The following is a 23925-nucleotide window of genomic DNA, read 5'->3' as shown; positions in this document are numbered from 1 at the left end:
TTTTCATGAATACAGAATATTACATAACCCCTGTCCCATTTTTGCCATCCCAATGTCCCATTTTTTGTCTCAAGGAAATATGGTCAAGCCTATCTATATGGGACGCTGATTCTATTGTAACCAGGGCTGGGTATGCATTCCATCATTCCTTGTGAATGCAGAAAGTGATATAAGGTGTGAAATTCCCATGAACTTAAAAAAAGATTTAAGCAAGTTTTGAGCCTTTCAACCCACTCCCCCTCCCAACTTCACAGCTACTAGAGAGAGGGGACAACAAGAATGAGCATCTGACAAGGATTTCGGGGGAGAGCAGGGCTTCAGCGTAGCACTTTGTTTCTTCCTTGGATTAATTTATCTAGTAGCTAGATAAACACACTGGAAAAGTGGGCAGATGTGAACAGGATGCAATTCAACAAGAGTAAGTGCCGAGTTCTAAATCTGGGTAACAGAAATGAGGGACATGCATTCTGGATGGGGGATACACTTCTGGGCAGCAGTGTGTGTGAACAAGATCTTGGGGTACGGGAGGGCCGTAAAGTTAAATATGAGCAGCCAGTGTGATGCAGCAACAAAAAAAGCCAATGCGATCTGGAGATGCATCAACAGAGGCATAACATCCAAATCGCAAGATATCATAGTCCTGCTGTACACTGCATTGGTCAGGCTGCACCTGGAGTATTGTGTGCAGTTCTGGAGGCCTCACTTCAAAAAGGATGTGGACAGAATCGAGCGGGTGCAGAGGAGAGTAACGAGGACGATCGGCCTGGAGACCAAGCCCTAAGAGGAAAGGCTGAGGGAGTTGGGAATGTTCGGTCTGGAGAAGAGGAGGTTGAGGGGGGACATGATTGCTCTCTTAAGTATTTGAAGGGCTGTCACTTAGAGGAGGGCAGGGAGCTGTTCCTTTTGGCAGCAGAGGGTAGGACTCACAATAATGGGTTTAAATTGCAGGAGGAAAGGTACTGGCTGAATATTAGGAACACATTTTTTACAGTAAGAGTTGTTTGACAGTGGAATCAGCTCCCTAGGGAGGTGGTGAGCTCCCCATCACTGGCAGTCTTTAAACAGAGGCTGGACAAGCACTTGTCAGGGATGCTCTAGGCTGATCCTGCATTAAGCAGGGGGTTGGACTAGATGGCCTGTATGGCCCCTTCCAACTCTATGATTCTATGACTCAGAGGCCAATATGACACTAAAATCATGGTAAGCACTAAGCATAATGTATTGCTTTAACCCTGGTTAAGATCCCAACCGAAGTAAAACCATGGCTTACCTTGCTAAACTAAGCCCTGGCTGCCCCCAGAAGGGTTAGGAGGATGACTGTGAGACCAGCTTGTCCACTTGCTTGCTGCCCTAACTATAGTTTAGTCAGTGTGTAACCATGGTTTGCTAAATATACACACGCAAGCATCCACTATTTGCATACCAATGTAGACTGGCGACTGCAGAATCATGCTTTCCTTGGTGCAGAATCAAAAGCAGTGCCAATAAATAGTTCTAGTAGCTAAGCACAGCCTAGGTGCTGAGCACATGCAAAGCAAACCTAACTCTGCCTCTACTGTACAGCTCTTGTGAGCAAATAACATTCCCGTCATTCATTTGTGGGTACTTAAGTGATGTGGACTGCTACAAAGGTTGTTTGAGAAAGGGGTGAAAATGGCAGAATTTGCGGTGATGGCCAAGTTGACGCATTTGTTGAATAAATGACCCCTGGGGGAATTGCAAAGAAAATGGGGACGTTATTATGATTATGCAAAATAATTATGATAATAGAGCAATCCAGTTGTCTGATTTGTTTGCACGGTACTGCCGTCAACGTACAAAAGCAACCGGTAAATCCCGTTTCGCACGCCGGCTGTTTCAAGCAGGCAACAAACCAGCAGACAGGGAAAGGGAAAAGGATCATCTTGAGAAAGACCGAGCCCTTGGACGGGGCTGTTTGTTTTTCCTACAGCTGGCTCCAGGCTCTGGGAAGAAAGGGCAGGCGCTAACCCTAGCAAGACTATCAACAGAGAGGAAAACAGCCAGGCTAAAGGGAAGGAACACTGAGCGAGGCAAGGTCAGGAGCAGAATGGAATTTAAGGTGACGGCAGAACAGCAGCCGCTCCCTGCTCTGCTGAAGCCAGGCCGAGAATCACGCTGAAACAGAAAGGGGGGGGGAGTCCAAGAGGTTAGAGCTAAATGTTTCTTTTGAGCTCAGCTGTGTTCCAGCTACGTTCCAAAGAAATTCTGGATTCCCCTTGATGGGTGACCGAGAACAGGGGATATGCTAAATCCAAAGACGGCTTGTCTGCTTTTATCACTGTTGCTTCACAGGGCGCAGCCAAAGTGAAATAGTAGTTGTGTTCTAGGATACATCCTCCGTTCATAACAGGGTGGCATCTAGGTCTGACCGGCACCTTGTACAAATCACATATGCACCATAGCAGCAGAAGAAGCAGAAACAGAAGCAGAAGAGTTGGTTTTTATATGCTGACTTTCTCTACCACTTCAGCGAGAATCAAACCGGCTTACAATCAACTTCCCTTTCTCCCCCCCCCCCACACACACAACAGGCACCCTGTGAGGTAGGTGGGGCTGAGAGAGCATGACTAGCCCAAGGTCACCCAGCTGGCTTCATGTGTAGGAGCGGGGAAACAAATCCAGTTTCATCAGATTAGCCTCCGCCGCTCATGTGGAGGAGTGTGGAATCAAACCCGGTTCTCCAGATCAGACTCCACCGCTCCAAACCACCGTTCTTAACCACTACACCACACTGGAGCTTTAACCATGACCTGTTGCCCTGGTTATGAGCTTCTGAGTCAATGCTCCCTTCATCAGGTAACTGACAACAAGAGCTTTGACTCTTGAAAGCTCATATTCTGAGAATGTAAATGGCCTCTAAGGTGCTATTGGATTCAAATATAGCTGTTCCCTCTTGGGAATTTTGCCTATCCAAAGCCCGGACTGCCTTTTTAAGAGCCCTGCTTCAGGAATATATTTTGCACAGGTGACACCTCGTTATTTTAAATGCATTGCATTCAATCAGTTTTCACCATCTACATACACACACACACACATACAAACCCCTTCACCCCATCCCAGCCACAATGGTTCTGTTTTCAGAGAAATTCAAGCAAGAATGGTACCTAGGAAAGTAAATCTAAATGCAAGCTCTAATTGCTGATCAACTCTCCCCACTATGCCCCTAGACTTTGCGGTACCGCAGATTCTCGCTCACCTGCATGGTAAGCTACAGATCCTCTGCTCCAGCCAGGATGCCGATTTTTCGGGTAGTCCTACAGAAAAAGCGAGAGAGAACAAGGCAGTTCATGGAACATTGCTATTTAATCACCCAGGTCTCTTTCTACAAATGAGGATCAAGGTAATCCTTTGTAACTTTTAAAAGCAGAATCTACACGTTGGCCATCAAAGCTACCAAGAAGAAGGAGGTGCCATAAATAGGTTCAATACATCAGTATTTTACAGTAATAATTAAGTATTGTTATCTACATATTTTTGGTGAAGCTATGATAGTTTGTTCAGGTCTCCTCCTCCCCGTTTTTTAGGCCTTTCTTATCAAATAAACTCTATCGCCCAGTATTTTTCTAACTTAATTATACCCTCTCACCATAGAGCATTTTTGTTGGCCAGATTTAATATATTCCCTTCAGCTGTTGTTAGTGGTAGATACAAGGGAATACCACGTGAAGCAAGATGTTGTAGGTGTCAATGCAAAGAACCTGACACAATACATCATATTCTCTTGTACTGTCCACTTTTCACACAGCTTCGATGCAGCTTGATTAGTTCTCTTCCACAATCTATTACTGCAATGACTACTGGAAACATAGCCCATTTATTGGATGACAAAAGCTTCGAAGTTACCACTCAGTTAGCAGAGGTCCTGGCCAAGGTCCTAAAGGAGGGAGAAAGATGGAGGGGAACCCCCATTTAATTGTTTATTATAAAATTTACTGATGAACTGTGTATTCATTCATTTTTTAGATCCATATCTAGCTGCTTTACCTTGTTTGTTTTGTTACTGTAAATGCCAATAAAGGTTCTGTTTTCTGTTCTATTAGATTTATAAATGATTTAATAGAATATGCAAAAAGGCACAGTGTGATTTAGATCTGCTCCAAATAGTAGTGGAAGATGGTCTTGTCGTAGAAATTTAATATTGTGAATGTATAATGTATGTATTCATGCATGCATGTATAAGGTGTGCTTGTTGTTAGTTTATTTCTTGTTTTATGTTGTTTTGAAAATAAAAATTTATTTTAAAAAAAGGCGGAGGAGGCGCCGTGAAGTTGCAAGTGACTCATGGAGGTCCCAGTCCAGGGTGTTCCAAGGCAAGAGAGGAACAGAGGCAGTTTGCCATTGCCTTCCTCTCCATAGCAACCCTGGTCTTCCTTGGTGGTCTCCCATCCAAGTATTAACCAGGGCCAACCCAGCAGCTCCTAGGCGCCGATAAACTCGGGTTAAGCCAGGCTATCTGGGCTGCTCAAGCTACCGAGGAGACCCATTTTCTTCACACAGCCAGGACATGATCGTAGGAACAGCGCATGGAACATGGAGGGATGGATTCCCATCATTCATTCTTCAGAAGTAATTAATTCAGAGATTAGACTTGCAAAATTCCAGGGCCATGAACAGGATGAAGAAGGAACTGCCAGAAGGGGGCACGGGCAGTGGTAGAGAGGAAGAGTTGGTTTTTATCTGCTGATTTTCTCTACCTTTTTAAGGCGAATCAAACCTGCTCACAATCTCCTTCCCTTCCTCTCTCCACAACCGACACCTTGTGAGGTAGGTGGGGCTGAGAGAGTTCAAAGAGAACTGTGACTGGACTAAGGTCACCCAGCAGGCTTCAAGTGTAGGAGTGGGGCAACCAACCAGGTTCAACCAGATCAGAGTCCACCCCTCGTGTGGAGGAGTGGGGAATCAAACCTGGTTCTCCAGATTAGAGTCCACCGTTCCTAACCACTACACCACGCTGGCTCTCACATTGAAGGTCCCAGGTTCAATCTGCACCATCTCCAGTCCAAAGGAGCAAGTAGTCGGTAATGTGAAAGACTTCCACCCGAGACCCTGGACAGCTACTGCCAGTCAGAGTAAACAAGACTGACTTTGATGGACCAATGGTCTGATTCAGTATAAGGCTGCTTATCAAGGAGAATGCTTCTGGCTCAGTGGCAGAGCTCCTGAGTTGAAGCAACGGAAGAAGGGAATGGACTGGACTGGCCTTAGAAAGGCCACGTGAAGGGACCCCATGTGTTGATAAGAACAACAGGACCAGATGGGCTGCATCCGGCAGGAAAGGATCAGGGACATGCGCCAGCCCAGCTCTGAAAAACGAACGCAGCCACTCAGCCCTGCCTGCTTCTAATTTGTTACAAGGAATTCAGTCTGAGGAAGAAAGCACGGCTTGGAAATCCGAGCCACACACCAGGTGTGTCCAGCTGAAGCTAAGAGAACGCATAATCCTGCAGCTGGGAAGAGCTGGAAAGTCTCCTGTCTTTAGGAAGCTCCAAAGCCGGAGTCGAGTCCCCTTACATGGACACACACGAAACTGCTAGGAATGCCCCTGAGTGAGGAACTCCCCAATGTCATCCTTTTTGCATAGAGGAGGTCTTGTTTTCTGCTTCCCTTGAAAGGATTATCCTGGAGGTTACTATCCTCCTTGCAAGTTGCACCCCCAGATGAAGAAGCCTGGGGTGCAACGAGAAAGTATGCATCTCCCCATGATTATTCCATCACTCTGGCAACGTTTGTTTTCTAGTAGACTACAATACAGCGGTTGCGATTTAAAGGGCAGGAGCAATGAGTGCTATTTAGCCCCTTTCCCCTTAATGCTACTTTCCTGCCAAAAATGGCTACTTCCAAGCTGCTTTTCCATTACCAATAAAAACAGTATGAAAAGAGGGTCAGAAACACAACAAATGAATGCCCTACGGTCATCTCTCGATTTCACCACTTATGGGCACGTTCATAAGAAAGGGCAACCACAGAAGAATGTCTGGGTGTTTGGCCAGGGGTGACGTTTCCCTGTAACAACCAACTGCGTTTAAAACAAAAGCCTTGCTGTAAATATCCTTCCTACATAGAATGAAAGGTAATTTTATTTATCTACTTACTTTATTTATAGTCTGCGCCTTTCTCACTGAGACTCAAGGCAGATACACTCTGCACATGTTCGAAGGCAATCTTTTACTACTACTCCAGGTTTTCTGTATGACCCAAATGGGTCACCACCTGCAACATTTTCTACCAGACAGTAACACTCTTCCCTGGAAATAGGTTAAATATAGAAAAAGTTCTAAATCAGGGGTGCCAAACATGAGGCCAGTGGGCTGGATTCAGCCCCTTGAGAGCTCTTATCCGGCCTGCGAGCCAGCCAAGGCAGCCATCCCCCCCCCCCAATCTGGGCTGGCAAGCCCTCTGCACGCTTGCCAACTGAGGCAGCCACCTCTCCCCCAGCCCCAATCTGGGATGACGAGCCAGCTGCAGGCTCACCAGCCAAGGCAGTCCCGAGGTGTCAATGATCGAAGGCTATTAAATAAAAGAAAATACTATAAGAGTGTTATCGTTTTAAGCATGTTTGTATTTTACGTTTTAAAAAAAGTAAAAAAATAATATCATTAATTGGGTTTGCCCGTGTCTTCTATAAAGTTTGTATCTCCAGTACCTGGCATTAAATTTTATGGTACACATGGCCCGGCCCAACCAAGTGACATTTATGTCATATCCCGCCCTTGTAACAAATGAGTTTGACACCCCTGCTCTAAAGCTTCTAGGCCCAGCCTTGTGGCTTCCTGGCCACTGCTTGGAGGGGATACTGTAGGCCTGTGGGAGGGGCAAATTGAAAGGGTCTTTCCCATTCAATGAATTACAAAGGAAAGACCCAGGTTACAGGCCCTACCCACACAATTGCATCATTTAACACACAGCCCACAGCTGGGACAGGAACAACCCCAGGAGGCTGCCGCACACCCAGGTGGCTCTATTAGCATATGCACAGTAATGGACTTGTGTCCTTCCCCCAACACAGATTTTACCTTGCGAGCGAGGCCAAGGGCGATGTAGCATTTATCTCCCGGATCTACGATCTCCACCTCAAAGTAGTGACTCCTTGTGCTCAGGGGCTGCCGTGCCTGTGCCAAGCCCACGTCAATGATGCTCTTCCCCTTCCCCATGTACTCCAAGAGCTGCAGAAGACAGGAACAAAAACCCATCAAAACGAGCCGGACCAACAGCCCAGCTAGCCTAACTTTCTGGGCCCATCACCCACCAAAAGAGAGCCAGCGTGGTGTAGTGGTTAAGGTATCGAACTAGGATCTGGGAAACTCAGATTCAAATCCCCACTCTGCCATGGAAACATGCTGGGTGACCTTAGGCCAGTCACACACTCTCAGCCTCGACCCTGGCAAATTTTTGGATGGGAGACCTCCCAGGAATACTAGGGTTGCTATGCAGAGGAAGACAATGGCAAACCACCTCTGAACACCTCTTGCCTTGAAAACCCTATGGGGTCGCCATAAATCAGCTGTGATTTGATGACATCCCATACACACACACACACAAAACACCTTTAGAGTGCAAGAATTACTGAGCGCTGTTCTGGTAAATAGAAGCACAGTTGCATTGGTCAAAGCATTAGTGCCTATTTTTTCTTTTTTCTTTCCAAAGTTTTATTGTTATATAAGGTAAGGTTGCAGAAAGTAAAAGGGGAGTGGGGAAAAAATAGGGGTGTCCAACATAGTTATAAAAAGAAAAAAATTGAATACAAAAATACAAAATAAATCAGGCAGACTGCGTTGCCCTGCAATTCTACACCATTTTGTGGTCAAATATTCACACTTGTTATACGATAAAAAAGATAATAGAGCTTATAATATATTCTTGAAATGGCCATTATATATAGGCTATTAAACATATTGAATATCTCTGTTGTAACTCTGCCATCAAAATTATCTCTTAACATTTCTCTATTTTATCTTAACGATCAAGATTATTCTCTAAATATAAAGTTAGATTAAATATCCTTGAGTTTTGTTAGTATCCACTTTATTTTATTATTGTTATTTTGTTATTGTTAGTTTTAAACCTCAACATATTTATAAAATAATTTCAATTTTTCATAGAACTGCTCATATTTCAACTCGTTACTTGTATTAATCATATAGGTCATTTTCGCCATGGTAGCATACTCCCTCAGTTTTTCCTTCCATTCTTTTATATCTGGAAGAAGCGGTTGCTTCCATTTCCTCACTAAAACTGTTCTAGCAGCGGTTATGGCATATTTAAATAGATCCTTATGTTGCGAGGGTAAATGGTGGTGTTATACTTAAGAGCATATTCTTAGGATCTAGGTGCCTATTTTTTCAATGAAGCAGGAAACAATCAGGGTTGTTACCAGATGCTCCTCTGAAAGCAGTTTGTCAATAGAACACAATCTCAGATTATGCCTTTGGAAATACTTTTCTTAATTCATGAATACATGAAGCTGCCTTATACTGAATCAGACCCTTGGTCCAACAAGATCAGTATTGGCTACTCAGACTGGCAGCGGCTCTCCAAGGTCTCAGGATGAGGTCTTTCACATCACCTGCTACCTGATCTTTTAACTGGAGATGCCCAGGATTGAACCTGGGACCTTCTGCATGCCATGCAAATGCTCTACCACTGAGCCATTAAAGAATGCTTAACACAACCCTCTTCTGCAAACAAAAAAGCATAAGCACTTCCCTAAATAGAAGCACTTACACTAGTAGAAATGAAAAGGGAAGATACAAGTCTCTGTCTTCCAAGAGTAGCCTAGCAGATGCCTTAAGGGCATCAGCCACAAGGCATGATATCTACACCCATCCGCTACTAGCCCTCAAGACCCAATTAACAGGATCCAGATGTTCATTATACAAGTGACGCAGCAAATATTTGCAATGTTTGTTTCATGAAACCAAAACCATCACGTTCACAGTGGCTGATAAGTATCCTGAATACACAGACCACTTTCCAGACAGTCATTGTAACTGCATTATTAAGCCCATTTCACAGGACAGAGAAGCAATGCAACCACAAGCTGTCCAGAAGTTGGAGGGGACGGACGGACTATGAGCAACACTAGTTAGACTGCACAAAAGCTAGCCAATCTTGTTGCCTTTAAACGGGAAGAAGAGTTGGTTTTTATATGCCAACTTTCTCTACCATTTAAGGAAGAATCAAACTAGCTTACAATCACCTTCCTTTCCCCTCCCCGCAACGGACACCCTGTGAGGTAGGTGAGGCTGAGAGAGCTCTAAGAGAGCTGTGACTAGCCCAAGGTCACCCCCAGCCGGCTTCAAGTGGAGGAGTGGGGAAACAAATCCAGTTCACCAGATTTAGAGTCCGCCGCTCATGTGGAGGAGTGGGGAATCAAACCCGGTTCTCCAGATCAGAGTCCACTGCTCCAAACCACCACTCTTAACCACTACACCACGCTGGGAAGCCGTGTGCAATAACAACAAACCAACAAAAGAAATTCCAAATCTCACACAATTGTGAGAAAGTGTGTGCAGAGCCATTGTTCAAGAAGATGTAAAGGATCTACAGAAATGGCTTTACAAAGCCTAAACTCTTGCCTACACAATTTTTTTTTTAAGTTTGCACTTGTCAAATGGTCAGGTTGGAGTCTGCACAGACATCTGAAAAATCTCCTTGTCTGCCATAAACGCAAGTTATTCAGAGATTGGAAGCACCACCTTTGTACTCAGAATTTTTGTTTCTTGGTTGTTGCTTTTAATGTACTACAGAGGAAAGACTTTACCATGGCCTGCTCAAGAAGAAACTCCCTGTGAATGTAAATACTGAGAGCACTCCTGCCCATCAGGTTTAGTAACCAGATATTCTTAAAAGAAATTAGAAGGAGATTGAGACTGAGAAGGGCAGCCATGAAGGAGCTAGAAAAGATTTTGAAGTGTAAGGATGTGACTCTGGCCACCAAGACTAGATTAATTCATGCCATCATATTTTCTATTACAATGTATGGGTGTGAAAGCTGGACAGTGAAGAAAGCTGATAGGAAGAAAATAGATTCCTTTGAAATGTGGTGTTGGAGGAGAGCGTTACGGATACCGTGGACGGCCCAAAAAAACAAATCAGTGGGTTATAGATCAAATCAAGCCTGAACTGACCCTAGAAGCTAAAATGACTAAACTGAGGCTGTCGTATTTTGGTCACGTCATGAGACGACAAGAGTCACTGGAAAAGACCGTCATGATAGGAAAAGTTGAGGGCAGCAGGAAAAGAGGAAGACCCAACAAGAGATGGATTGACTCAATAAAGGAAGCCACAGCCTTCACTTTGCAAGATCTGAGCAAGGCTGTCAAAGATAGGACATTTTGGAGGACTTTCATTCATAGGGTCGCCATGAGTCGGAAGCGACTTGACGGCACTTAACACACACACATTCTTAAAATCAGCTCTAGAGACTCATCTAGAGAGCCAGCGTGGTGTAGTGGATGAGAACAGTGGTTTGGAGCGGTGAAGTCTGATCTGCAGAACCGGGTTTGGTTCCCCACTCCTGCACACGAAGCCAGCAGGGTGACCTTGGGCAAGTCACTCTCTCTCAGCCTCACCAACCTCACAGGGTGTCTGTTGTGGGGAGGGGAAGGGAAAGGTGATTGTAAGCCAGTTTGAGTGTCCCTTAAGTGGTGGAGAAAGTCGGCATATAAAAACCAACTCTTCTTCTTTGTCATCAGGGACAAGGCTGTGCACATTTATGTGCAATAATACAGCTAACATACACCCACAGATTTGCACTCATCGGCTTAATCTGTATCACCAGCAAAATTGTACAAGGTGTGACACCCAGCACTGAAACCCCAAATTCAACCATTGAACACCTTCCTCAGCTAGGCCTGTTCTGAGATTTGAAAGTATTCATGAAATCTCCAGATTCCAACTTAGCAGCCATATGAGTTAGAAGCTTTATCTTTTTTTTCCCCTTCCCGGCGTAAATGAAAACAGGTTGAGGAAAGAACCCGCTGTGCTGAAATCGTGTGCCTCCCCTAGAAAAGGCGAAGGGACCTGCTGAACGTCGCATCGCCAATATTAAACCCCAAACCCGGGATAATCTACAGCAGTGGTTCCCAAAGTGGGCAGTACCACTCTCTGGGAGGCGGTGGGATTACCTGGGGGGGCACTAAGAGGCAAGCAGGCAGAAGGGGGGTGCTAGAGGTTGGCCCCTTCAACAGTGTTGCTGGATAGGGTAGGGGACGCTGTGGTTGAGTTCGTGGAACCAAGGGGGAGGTGGCCCGAAAAATTTGGGAACCACTGATCTACAGAATTCATTAGGAAATCCTACAGATTTAATGCACGTTCATTTATGTATTTTTCTTTCTAGTTTTATCCCCTGCAAGCTTCGGATATGATCAATCCTTGTAATTTTACCCATATTTAGTATTTGCTTTGATATTAAATAGCTATGTATCTTGGTAATTTTGCCATTTTTAACCATTTTAATAGCAAATCCATTTTGTATTTGTTTTACCCTATATTATTTAACTATGTAAATTCGCTTTATTTGATGGTCTATGACTGCAAATAAATTATTGATTGATACAGCATTCATTCCAGCAGAAGACCAGTGGTAGACACGTTCTGCAGGACACAGTGTAATTTGCATCTAGCGTCTTAATCCAAAGTGTTTTGTGAGCGCGCTCATGCAGACCGCGGCCACATATTGAACCAATCTTCTTTGGATTCTTCTGCTTTGTGGAAAAAATTGCAAAACCGCTGACCCTTTCCACTTGCTCGCTGCGTTGCCAATGAATTCTGAGAATCGCTCAATCCAGCTAAGCACCAAGCCAACGGCTTGAACAGGAAGCAGCAGGCATAAGCCGTGACCTACCCCGACAAGGATCTAGCCTCGAAAGGAGGGAGAAAAAACTCCAGAGTTACGGTCTGGAGCAAGTTTCAGGGGTTTTTTTTAAAGTCAATATTAATAGTTTCATTGAAGTTGGGATTTTCCGGCTGTCTTGTTTCCTTTTTACAGAAGAAGAAGAAGAAGAAGAAGAGTTGGTTTTTATATGCCGACTTTCTCTACCATTTAAGGGAGACTCTGGTTAACAAATGCCATACTTTGGCAGTGAGTGGAAAGGGTTTTTACCACCACGAAACTGAGAGTAGAGAACGATATGAAAGCACAAGTCACATTTCTGTCGCAGTGATCTCCAAACTCTAATCTGGAGAACCGGGTTCGATTCCCCACTCCTCCACATGAGCGGCGGACACTAATCTGGTGAATCTGGTTGGTTTCCCCGCTCCCACACACGAAGCCAGCTGGATGACCTTGGGCTAATCACAGCTCTCTTAGAGCTCTCTCAGCCTCATCTACCTCCCAGGGTGCCTGTAGTGGGGAGGAGAAGGGAAGGTGATTGTAAGCCAGTTTGATACTTCCTTAAGTGGTAGAGAAAGTCAGCATATAAAAACCAACTCTTCTCCTTCTTCAGTGTGGTACCCACCAATCTGTTTCCTGGAACCACTTGCTTCTTCCCCAAAACACCAAGCCGATCCTGGTGTTCCTTCACCACATTGAAGCAGGTGTTCTAGAAGACCCCAAGATACACACCTTTGGAGATGCAGGAAATGCCCTTAAAGGTGCAGCTATTTAAATCTAGCCCTTCAGATACACAAAGATAACAAGCTATGGTGTGCTCCTCTTACTAAGTAACTTCCATTATTTAAGAGACTTTATTAACTATGATGTAAGATGCATACTTTTTTAAGTGGCAGACTGTAACCGGGTTTGTTTCCCCACTCCCCCACACGAAGCCAGCTGGGTGACCTTGGGCTAGTCACACTCTCTCAGCCCCACCTACCCCACAGGGTGTCTATCATGGGGAGGAGAAGGAGATTTTAAACCGGTTTGATTCTTCCTTAAGTGGCAGAGGAAGTCGGAATATAAAAACCAGCTCTTCTTCACCGCCGCCTCTCCCAAAAAAACAAGGAGAAAAACCGAACCACTGCCGCAAGGTAAACTGATGTTTCAATTGCAAACAGTGCATATCCACCATTAAATGACTTCCCCATAAATACGAATCTGCGCCAAGGCAGGTAACCCTGGTCCTGTAAATCAATAGGTTGATTAGACAACACTCAGAAACACACAGGGGGTTAGCGCACTTTGTATTCCCAGCGATGTATTAAGAGTTTGAAAATGTTGTAAAAAACGTCGCTTTAAAAGGGTTTTTGGATACCACGGCTTATAAATGGTTGGAAGACGTCTTCACAGCTAAAGGGGCCAAACAAAGTGCAAACAGTATTTTTTATAACATTTTCAAACTCTTAATACATCGCTGGGAATACAAGTGTGATAACAGCCACACACACCCTTTTGGAGACATGCAAAGTGTTTTTACCCAGCCCTAGGGCAGCACTGGTGTTGCGGTGACTCACTTGCCAGCTCCACCTTCTCACACAAAACAACACACATAATCCCTTTTTAATGAAGGGCCTTTCGGATAATTCCGAAGTCGCCAGAGGTACAAAAGGTCTTTAATGGGAAGCCGCGCCCTGCGCCTTCAGCTGATCCCTCAAGGCCCCAAAGCATCGACTTCTGGCGCTCTGTCAGCGAGATTCGCATATAGTCAGCTGACCTTGTACATGCACATCAGATGCACATCCAGATCTATACTTCCAACTGCATTCCAGCACAACACACCTTTCTGAAGAGCTGACTTCACATCACTTTTAACTCAGGCACCTTGCATATACGTCGCCACAGTGTCCCCCCACACACACACAGCAAACTCAGGTTAACATCAAACGGGTTAAACAAAGTGACCTTAGATCACCCCTCTGAAGTCTGCCAAGCATGCTCCCACATAGTTCCAGTTTAGGGTTGCCAGGTACCTCTTGGTTGTAGTGGTTAAGAGCAGTGGTTTGGAGCGGTGGACTCTCATCTGGGGAACCAGGTTTGATTCCCCACTCCTCCACATGAGCGGCAGAGGCTAATCTGGTCTACCGGGTTGGTTTCCCCACCTCACAGGGTGTCTGTTGTGGGGAGGGGAAGGGAAGGTGATTGTAAGCCGGTTTGTTTCTTTCTTAAGTGGTAGAGAAAGTCGGCATAGAAAACCCAACTCTTCTTCTTCATCATCATCGTCATCATTTGGGCTGTAGGATTTGGTTCATATGGCACACCGGCACAAAAACAGCCAATAAGGTCCCTGTGGCATGGAGAAACCATAAAATCCTATGCCTTTCACAACAGCACAGTAGGCAGAAATTCAACAGGTAATGCTCCTCTGCATCTGGGACTCATGAACAACTGCACCCGTCGATTTCTTCTGCCGATCATGTGCTGCTCAAGGCAAAGGTGCCACACCAGCAAACGGGCAGCCAGGCTCACAGAAGTTCCAGTTGCCACAGCTACCCAATGGGCAAGCACAAGGCAGCCCCTAGAAAACTGACTGAAGTGACAGTTTTGAATGGGGCAGGGGGAAGAGTTTTAAAGTACTATATGCGGGGAGGGAATCAAGCGTTGCCGCCAAAGTGGAAAGTCCCAGCTGTAGAAAATACTTTTTCTCCCCTGATCACACCAAATTAAAATTTGGAAGCTGGATAGTAGGGGTGGTGGGGGGGGGGAGAAAAAGACGTCCAGTTCTACAGGACGGTGATCGTGAGAAAGAAGATTGCCCCAAGCTACTGCAACTCAGACATTCAAAATTCCAAGACGGCTAGTTTTTACGGAAATAAGACAAGCATTAACTTCCAAGAAACCCGTGGCAAACCCAGGGCCTACCTCCCACTCTGCCAACGTGCCGAAAACCCACACCCAGCCTTTGAAGAAAGGGCCTTTTAATAAACAAAATATTAAAATGTCCAAAGGAAGAATTCAAGCTATGCTTTTTACTTTCCACCAGACCCAGGACCAGGGAGGGGGGCAGAGAGAAAAAGAGTCCTTGTGGGTGAATCTGGCACGGCGATCAAAGGAAAGAGAAGCTGCCTGGGGAAGATTTCCCCTTTTTTTTTTTTTTTTTGCCCTGCTTGGTTGGGTCCGACACAGGAGAAGCAGTTCAGATATGAGAATCTTCAAGATTGCACAAGACAGTGTCGTATAGTTGTTAGGGTGATGGACTAGGAGATTCGAACCCAGGTCTCCTCAGTCCAAATCCCCAACATGCCGTGAGATTCACTGGGAGACCTTAGGCCAGTCACCGTCTCGCTGCCTAACTTACTTCACAGGGTTGTAGAAAGGACGTGGTTGGGAGAGAAATCATACATGCCACTTCAAACTTTCTCGAGACTTGGCAGGATAATTTTTTTTAGTAAGACCAAAAAACAAAACAAAAACCCTAACAATTAAAGTCAACCTTGGAAAGTCTTTATGGACAGGTCTTCTTTCCACTCAGGGACATTCCCCACAGATGAGGTAGAGATTTACCACCCTGACCCTACTCAGAGGGGGTTTCCCCCTTCCCCAACTCCATGGGTGTGAACATGTGTATAAAGAAAATGACCGCAGATTGGGAACTACGCAGGACCTGGAAGAATGGCTAAGCAACTGGTGGAAGGGAAAAAAATATCTGAGGAGGACGAAGATACCTTCTCCTGGTCAAAAATGGTACACAAGGACCTTCAGAGAGACAGCGTGGTTTAGTGGCTAAGAGCGGTTGACTTTAATCTGGAGAACCGGGTTTGAACATAAGAACATAAGAAAGGCCCTGCTGGATCAGCCCAAGGCCCATCAAGTCCAGCAGTCTGTTCACACAGTGGCCAACTAGGGGCCTCTAGGAAGCCCCCGAACAAGACAACTGCAGCAGCACCATCCTGCCTGTGTTCCACTGCACCCACACGTTTGACTCCCCATTCCTCCACATGAAGCCTACTGGGTGACCTTGGGCTACTCACAGTTCTCTCCAAACACTCTCAGCCCCACCTACCTCACAAGGTGTCTGATGTGTCTGTTGTGGGGAAGGGAAGGAGATTTTAAGCCGGGTTAATTCTCCTTAAAAGGTAGAGGAAGTCGGCATATAAAAACCAACTCCTCTTCTTCTACAAGGCTTGGGTCTGGGGCATCTGAGGGGCCATCTTCTCCCACAGGTTTCTGCCTGGGAATTAATATCACCAGGAGAGGCCCTCCTGGCTGTCCCCCTGACCAAAGAAGCTTGCCTGGTGGGAACATGAGAGAGGGCCTTCTCAGTGGCAGCCCCACAGGTATGGAACAACCTCCCCAAAGAGGCGTGACTGGCCTCCCTTTCGATCTTCAGGAGGCAGCTGAAGACAGTTTGATTTAGGACTGCATTTGACTAGTCTAGCTTTTATTTATTGGCAGTCCTAATTGGAGATTTTAAATTGCGGTCTTTTGTGGGTTTGTGTCATTGTTTTATTTACATTGTAGGCCCCCTTGCTTTCTGCAAAGGAGGAAGGCAACCAACTAACATTTTAAATAAGCAAGCCATCCTGGCCGCCTGCAGGACCACTGGAAAATAATTCAGCCGGCCAATGGCCAATGCTTCATTTTGCCCACTGTAGTACATTAAAATCACAGGCAGGCTCAGAATTATGAAACAGAAATTCCCTCCCCAAGCCCTTCCTGACGGGACTGATTTCAAACCCACTGCTTACAATAAGGTTAACCATTCAATAAGGTTTTATGTGCAGTATTTTCACGAGTTCCAGAGGTTTAGAGAAACATGCCCTTAAAGCTTTTAAGTTGTTACTAAAATGCAATTTTTGCTAATTTTATTAACGATTGTCAGCCAGTTTGGTGGAGATTGGTTTTTTTAATTATTTCTCGTAACGGCCATTGGCCATGTGCAATAAAAACTGAACTGAACAATAAGGATGTTCCCAGCGGGGGAAGGCGAGAAAGCACTGGCCAAGCAAAAGGGGGGCCCGAGACAAACAGGTGGACCTCCTAGATAAGAAGGTTCAGGCCTGGCTCTTATGAACTTCATCAGCCAACAGCCACTGAAGGAACTTAAAATTGGAAACCACACTCCACACCAGGCAGACTCAGAAGGGAGGGCTGGGAAAGATCCCTGCTTTAATATGCACCAAGACCGATCAGCGATGGCCATTTTGCGCTCGGTGGGAGCAAGGAAGGACCAAGGCCTCAGTAGCCCCAAGGCCTAGGGTTGCCAGGTTTCTCTTTGCAACCAGCTAGAGGTTTTGGGGGCATAGCCTGAGGAGGGCGTGGTTTGGGGAGGGACTTCAATGCCATAGGGTCCAATGGCCAAAGCGGCCATTTTCTCCAGGCTGGTGCCTAATTAGTTGATTTCTATCGGACAGACGGCTTTTGGTAACAAGACCTGCCTGGTTTTCAGATACATAGAACCCTCAAGAAGGAGGCTTATGGTTGAGATTCGGGGCCAGGACGTAAAGAGCATCTCCATGGTAATACTAACAGTTAGGGCTGCCTGTGTGGCAAGTGGATTTAAAATGGGAGGTGCGGAGATGGGGGGGTGAGCAGAGAACCAGGAACACTACCACACTTAACCGTTTCGTAGCGGCTTCCGTGTGGAACGGGGTGACGTGTAAGTCACGTTTGCGTCAGCCCAGAGGGATAAAACTGAGATGAGATGAAGTATAACAACGCTGATCTGGACGCAGCAAGAAAATGCGAAAGGTTACCCAAAGGGGAAGAGGATGAAGAAGGAAGAGGAGGAAGAAGAGGAGGAGGAAGAAGGAAGAGGAGGAGGAGAAGAAGAAAAAGAAGAGTTACGTTCATATGCCGACTTTCTCTACCACTTAAGGAAGAATCAAACCGGCTTACACTCACTTTCCCTTCCCCTCCCCACAACAGACACCCTGTGAGGTAGGTGGGGCTGAGAGCGCTCTAAGAGAACTGTTGACTAGCCCAAGGTCACCCAGCTGGCTTCATGTGTAGGAGAGGGGAAACCAACTCGGTGAACCGGGTTGGTTTCCCCATTCCACATGACGCCTGCTGGGTGACCTTGGGCTAGTCACAGTTCTCTTATAGCTCTCTCAGCCCCACCTACCTCACAAGGCGTCTGTAGACGGTAGAGGAAGGGAAGGTGATTGTAAGCCAGTTTGATTCTCCTTAAAAAGTAGAGAAAGTTGGCATATAAAAACCAACTCTTCTTCTTTATAAGGCAGATCCCATTCACATCCCTGCGTTCTCGCAGCTGGGCCACACCCTGAGCACAGTTCAGAGGCTAGGTTTTGTAACCACGCAGCCAGATGGCATACGCACTCCCAGGGCAGACTTGGCAGGAGCAGATGGTCCAGGGTTTTGCCTAGGGCACAGACACCGACAGAAGCACGTCTTGGCTCAAGGGCTGCCCTCCAGCCACCATTTCAGGCTGGTGGAACAACAAGCTCTGGAGGAAAAGCTCTGGAATGTCTCCTTGGCACTTCCTCAAACCGAGCTTTGCCGCTGTCCTCGACCGCAGAACGCCAGATGAGAGAGCCTGGGCAGGCATCGGACAGAATTCGTGACGGACGGGGCTGAAGCGCCTTTATCCCGGTGTGAAACCGCTCCATTCCCCACGAATGGCCTCCAAGGCCTCTATAAGATTAGGCTGGAGAACCAGGTTACTGCCGCGCACGGGGGGAGGCAGGTATCAACTTAACTTCCCGCCTCCCCTGGCATGGAGTCGCAGGAGTTTGGAGGGTACGATACCTTTTCTGAGTGGAAAAGTGCTTAAGGGAAATAAATCTGCTTCCTGAAAGACCCCTTCAACAACGGCCTTTGGCTAATGTTACGAACCAGGGAGCTGGCCAGTTGTTTTAATTCTCCGAGCAAATTTTGAAGCCAATATTTTAACTGGTTTTATTGTTCATTACTATGTATGGGTGTGAGAGCTGGACAATGAAGAAAGCTGATAGGAAGAAAGTAGATTCCTTTGAAATGTGGTGTTGGAGGAGAGTGTTACGGATACCCTGGACCGCCAAAAAAACAAATCAGTGGGTTTTAGATCAAACCAAGCCTGAACTGACCCTAGAGGCTAAAATGACTAAACTGAGGCTGTCGTACTTTGGACATATTATGAGAAGACAAGAGTCACTGGAAAAGACCGTCATGCTAGGAAAAGTTGAAGGCAGCAGGAAAAGAGGAAGACCCAGCAAGAGATGGCTTGACTCTATCAAGGAAGCCACAGCCCTCAATTTGCAAGATCTGAGCAAGGCTGTTAAGGATAGGACGTTTTGAAGATATTGATTCATAGGGTCGCCATGAGTCGGAAATGACTTGACGGCACTTAACACACACATTGTTTTGTTTATTGTTTCTGTCTTTGCATTTTGTTTGAATTTATTGCATTTTAAATGTTACGAGTCCCCTGTGGCGAGAGGGTACGGGGTATAAATTAAATAAAGATATAAACAGTCCTCTGCTTTGCCAAAATTACCCTAAGGAGTTGGTAGAACCTGAAAGGAGACCTTCCCAGTGGCCCAGTTACAAGTGTTTCCATCAGAAGTTATTCAAGGTAGATATGGTAGTTTTCCATATGGTCAACGGTTTTTCCCCTGCTCTGCTGACCAGGTAGAAGACCTGCCACATGTTCTTTTCCACTGTGCCCTGTACACCACGATACAACCTAGACTGATCCAGTGCATACCACAGGTGTCGGTCTCAGAAGAAGCGCGGGCAAGATCCTTGCTGTAAATTTATCTGTTACACAGAGAGAGGCCTCTTTTTTTCATTATAGCATTTAAACTAAGGACACATTTTAATAGGCCTGATACAGGTCATATAATGGCTTGATATGGTCCACAATATCCTGGCAAATGATTTTAATGGGAGGGAAGTTTTTATTGTTTTATTTCAATGTGTAGTAGTAGATGTTACTGTGATATTGGATCAGTACAGCTGTGGGTTGAATTTATTTTGGGTGTAGTTGGATTGTCAAGGTCTGTGACCACAACATGAATAAATTTGATTGATTGATTGCTTTTCCAAAGCAAACAAGAAGCAGTAAACAGAATGGGCAAAATGATTATTTCACCACACTTTGATCAAAATTTTGCAGCGTCAATGTGGGCCAGCCAGATTTCAGTCCACCAATCTAAAAACAAACACCATGGAAGTCTAATCGGAAAAACCTACAGGCACGGCAAATACATTCTGCCCCAAGACTAGCCAAAAAAGGCCCAGCATTCTGCCCCAAGACTAGCCAAAAAAGATATCCCCTAGGAACCTCACAAATGGAGCACATTGGTAGCTTAGAGTCATAGAGTTGGAAGGGACCACCAGGGTCATCTAGTCCAACCCACTGCAAAATGCAGGAAATTCCAAACTACCTCCCCATCCCACCCCCAGTGACCCCTACTCCATGGCCAGAAGATGGCCAAGATGCTCTCCCTCTCATCATCTACCTAAGGTCATAGAATCAGCATGGCTGACAGATGGCCATCTAGTCTCTTCTTAAAAACCTCCAGGGAAGGAGAGCTCACCACCTCCTGAGGAAGCCTGTTCCACTGAGGAACCGCTCTCACTGTTAGACGATTCTTCCTGATATCTAGACAGAAACTCTTTTGATGTAATTTCAACCTGTTGGTTCTGGTCCAACTTTCCACCCCTCCCAAGCAACGCTCACTCACTGTGCCAGAGACTTTCACATCGTGCAGCCGGCCCCATTCGTCCTCGTAGCTGTCCACCATCATGATGCTGTCGTCCTCCTCCTCGTTGCCCAGTTCCGCATGGAGGTGGAGCCGGACCTCTTCCCCCAGCGAGTGCATCCCCACGGCTGGGAAGAGCCCCTCCGGAGAGAGCGGCATGATCGTTGACCCCACCTGCAGGAGAAAGCCATGGTCTCCATACACATCTATATGTACCCCGGGGAACACCCTGGGGTCATGCAGCCGCTAAGAGCCGTTCTACAAGTACCACGGCATGCAAATGAATTAGCAGAGTGCTCTCTCTCTCAATCAATCAATCTTTATTAAAAACAGTCATAGACCAGCACAGCTCTTCCCAATTTGCCACCAAAACCTTTAGTATTACACTCTACCCACAGGCTTAAAAAGGTAAAGGTAAAAGGTCCCCTGTGCAAGCACCGAGTCATTCCTGAACCATGAGGTGACATCACATCCTGACATTTACTAGGCAGACTCTGTTTATGGGGTGGTTTGCCAGTGCCTTCCCCAGTCAAGCTGGGTACTGATTTTACCAACCTTGGAAGGATGGAAGGCGGAGTCAACCTTGAGCCGGCTACCGTAAAAACTTATGTTGTTATGTTCTTATTAACTGACTACCGTAGGGATCGAACTCAGGTCATGAGCAAAGTTTGGACTGCAGTACTGCAGCTTACCACTCTGCGCCACAGGGCCCACAGGCTTACATAAATAGTAAAAATGTTATTTGCACAATTGTTGCAAACTGTATATACTACCCATTAAAATTGCTGGCATACCGATGTTCTCAGCAGGGTCTGACGGATTCTACAGGCCACTGCACAAAACTTTGCCATTCCTACTGTAACCTGTGGATTTTCATCTATAAGAATATATTTTAGTATATTCTGGATCTGAATGGTTGGGATGCCGACTAAGCCAGGGGGAGATAAACTTAGAACAAGCCTTTTGGTAGAGTGGACAGCGCAGTAGATAGTGCTCAGCTGTTTCAATTTCCCTTAAAGCACGGGAACATACCCTATCCTCCAAGGGGACCTTTCTATATCTCCCATCCAAGACCGCCAAGGGAAGAGTTCGGCATCTAGCAAGGGTGAATGCTTTCCTGTAACTGAAGATCTCTAATTGGGAGAGGTAGGTGGCAGGAGAGGCTACATATCTCTCTCCCAAGATGCTCTGCATGCAGAAAGCTAGCAGACACGCACAACATGCTAGTGCTCTAGATGCAATGAAGGTTTGTTTTTTTTACCATAGAGGCTAGGAACTGGCATATCATGAGTGCAGGCCGCACCAGATAAAGGCAGCTTTCCCCCTTCCCTGCAGTCTTCCGTTCCCCCAGAACTGGCTGTACAGGCAAGCCACCGTCTCACCGGAAAACAAATTTCTCTTTGGTTTGCAACAAGATGTGTCCGAACTCACCCTCTTCCCGTTTTTGGTGAAGAATATCTGGGCTGTCTGGACTTCGAAAGATACGGGCTCGATCCCACAGCCAATTCGGTCCCCGGAGCTGCACTTCGTCCCGAACTGACGGCCCTTGGCTCGGCCATTGTAAAGCCTGGATGGGGCGAAAGCATAACAGATCTTGGGGAAGAAAAATAAGAGCTTTCATGGACAGAAGAGATTTTTTATCCCAACAGACACCCTGTGGGGTAGGTGGGGCTGGGAGAGTGGTGACTAGCCCAAGGTCATCCAACTGACCTCATGTGGAGGAGCGGGGAAACAAATCTAGTGCACAGAAGTCTGTGTGAATGCTGCTACTGTCTACATTTTACACAATGCACAAGGGCTGGGAACCTGCTGTTAACTCCAGCTTCCCAGTGCATGTCTATATGGTAACACAGAGGCATCCAGGGTGTGCTATCTCCTACCACCCACATCCAGACACCTTTGCACACCAAGCGGCTCTTAAGGCATCAACTCACTTGCCATCATCGGCGTGGTAGGCAACTGAATCCGGCAGCCATCCGGGCTGATGGTCCAGGCTATAGTACTGCGGCACCAAGCCCACCGCGATAGTCCCTCGCACGCCACTGTCCACGATGGATACCTACGACGAGTGGGGAGAATGAACATCCCAAGACATGAATGTGCAGCATTCTCATGCATGGAGGAGGTTTGGTGTCCTAGGCAACATGAAAAAGAGGGCCAACTGTAATTCTGGGGGGAGGGAGGAAGGAGAAGGAGGAGGAAGAGAAGGAGGAGGAGGAAGTGAAGGAGGAGAAGGAAGAGAAGGAGGAGAGTCAGTTTTTATATGCCGACTTTCTCTACAACTTAAGGAAGAATCAAACCAGCTTACAATCACCTTCCCTTCCCCTCCCTACCCTGTGGGGTAGGCGGGGCTGAGACAGCTCAGAGAGAGCTGTGACTAGCCCAAGGTCACCCAGCTGGCTTCGTGCAGAGGAGTGGGGAAACCAACCCGGGTTCTCCAGGTTAGAGTCCACTGCTCCAAACCACTGCTCTTAACAGCTACCCCATGCTGGCTCTCACAGAGGCAGAAGACCAAACAACAGTGTGTTCTGGCAGAGCGGGGGGATGCTGCTTGCTCTCCCAAACGCTGCAGTTAAGAAACCCAGCTGTTAGCCAGGAAGCCCCGAGTGCTATTTCTGCCTCCGTCACAAACTTTTGGGTTCAAGGCCCTTACCTGCAATCGTCATCCATCGAGTGTTCTTCTGTGCAGGCGCACCTGGGAGCTGCCCGTGCACAGGAGACACAACAATGAAAAATGCCTTGGAAATGTTTTACTGAGCGAGGGGGAAATACTCGAAATAAAATAATTCTATCCATATAATAAATCTATTATATAACTGTTACTGGCCTCCTCCCTGGTTTTTGGTGTTATGTGTGTTTATGTTTTTTTTCCCCTGAATTACTGTTTTATTGAATTATTGTATATAAACTTTATTTTAAATGCTGAAGTGTTTCAATGTTTGATGTTTGCTCTTTGGGGACCCTATTTCGATGGGAAAATGGCACAGAAATATTGAACAAGGAGGAGGAGAAGAAGAGTTGGTTTTTATATGCTGACTTTCTCTACCCTTTAAGGAGAATCAAACCGGCTTACAATCTCCTTCCCTTCCTCTCCCCACAGCAGACACTTTGTGAGGAGGGTGGGGCTGAGAGAGAGAGTTCGGAGAGAACTGTGACTAACCCAAGGTCACCCAGTAAGCTTTATATATATGTGTATGTGTGTATAAAGTGCTTCAAGTCGCAGCTGATTTATGGCGACCTCTTTAGGGGGTTTTCATGGCAAGCGACTAACAGGTGGTTTGCCAGAGCCTTCCTCTGCACAGCAACCCTAGTATTCCTTGGTGGTCTCCCATCCAAATACTAACCAGGGCTGACCCTGCTTAGCTTCTGAGATCTGATGAGATC

The 23925-nt window shown here is 46.2% G+C and overlaps 1 protein-coding gene across 1 annotated transcript in view; it reads right to left on the bottom strand.

The window, feature by feature from the left end:
* The window catches only part of SPRYD3 (SPRY domain containing 3), a 32862-nt gene that overhangs the window by 7000 nt on the left and 1937 nt on the right, over window positions 1-23925 (bottom strand). The window contains exons 3-7 of the mRNA XM_056857928.1: window positions 22476-22600; window positions 21973-22108; window positions 20524-20715; window positions 7035-7184; window positions 3218-3275 (exon numbers count right to left, since the gene is read on the bottom strand). Of these exons, the coding sequence (XP_056713906.1) occupies window positions 3218-3275; window positions 7035-7184; window positions 20524-20715; window positions 21973-22108; window positions 22476-22600 (661 nt within the window). The remainder of the gene's footprint in view (window positions 1-3217; window positions 3276-7034; window positions 7185-20523; window positions 20716-21972; window positions 22109-22475; window positions 22601-23925) is intronic.

Source organism: Euleptes europaea, chromosome 1 (assembly GCF_029931775.1).
Source record: "Euleptes europaea isolate rEulEur1 chromosome 1, rEulEur1.hap1, whole genome shotgun sequence".
NCBI classification, from domain to species: domain Eukaryota; kingdom Metazoa; phylum Chordata; class Lepidosauria; order Squamata; family Sphaerodactylidae; genus Euleptes; species Euleptes europaea.
Note: the sequence above shows the minus strand (reverse complement) of the source record. Positions and strands in the feature narration are given on the sequence as shown.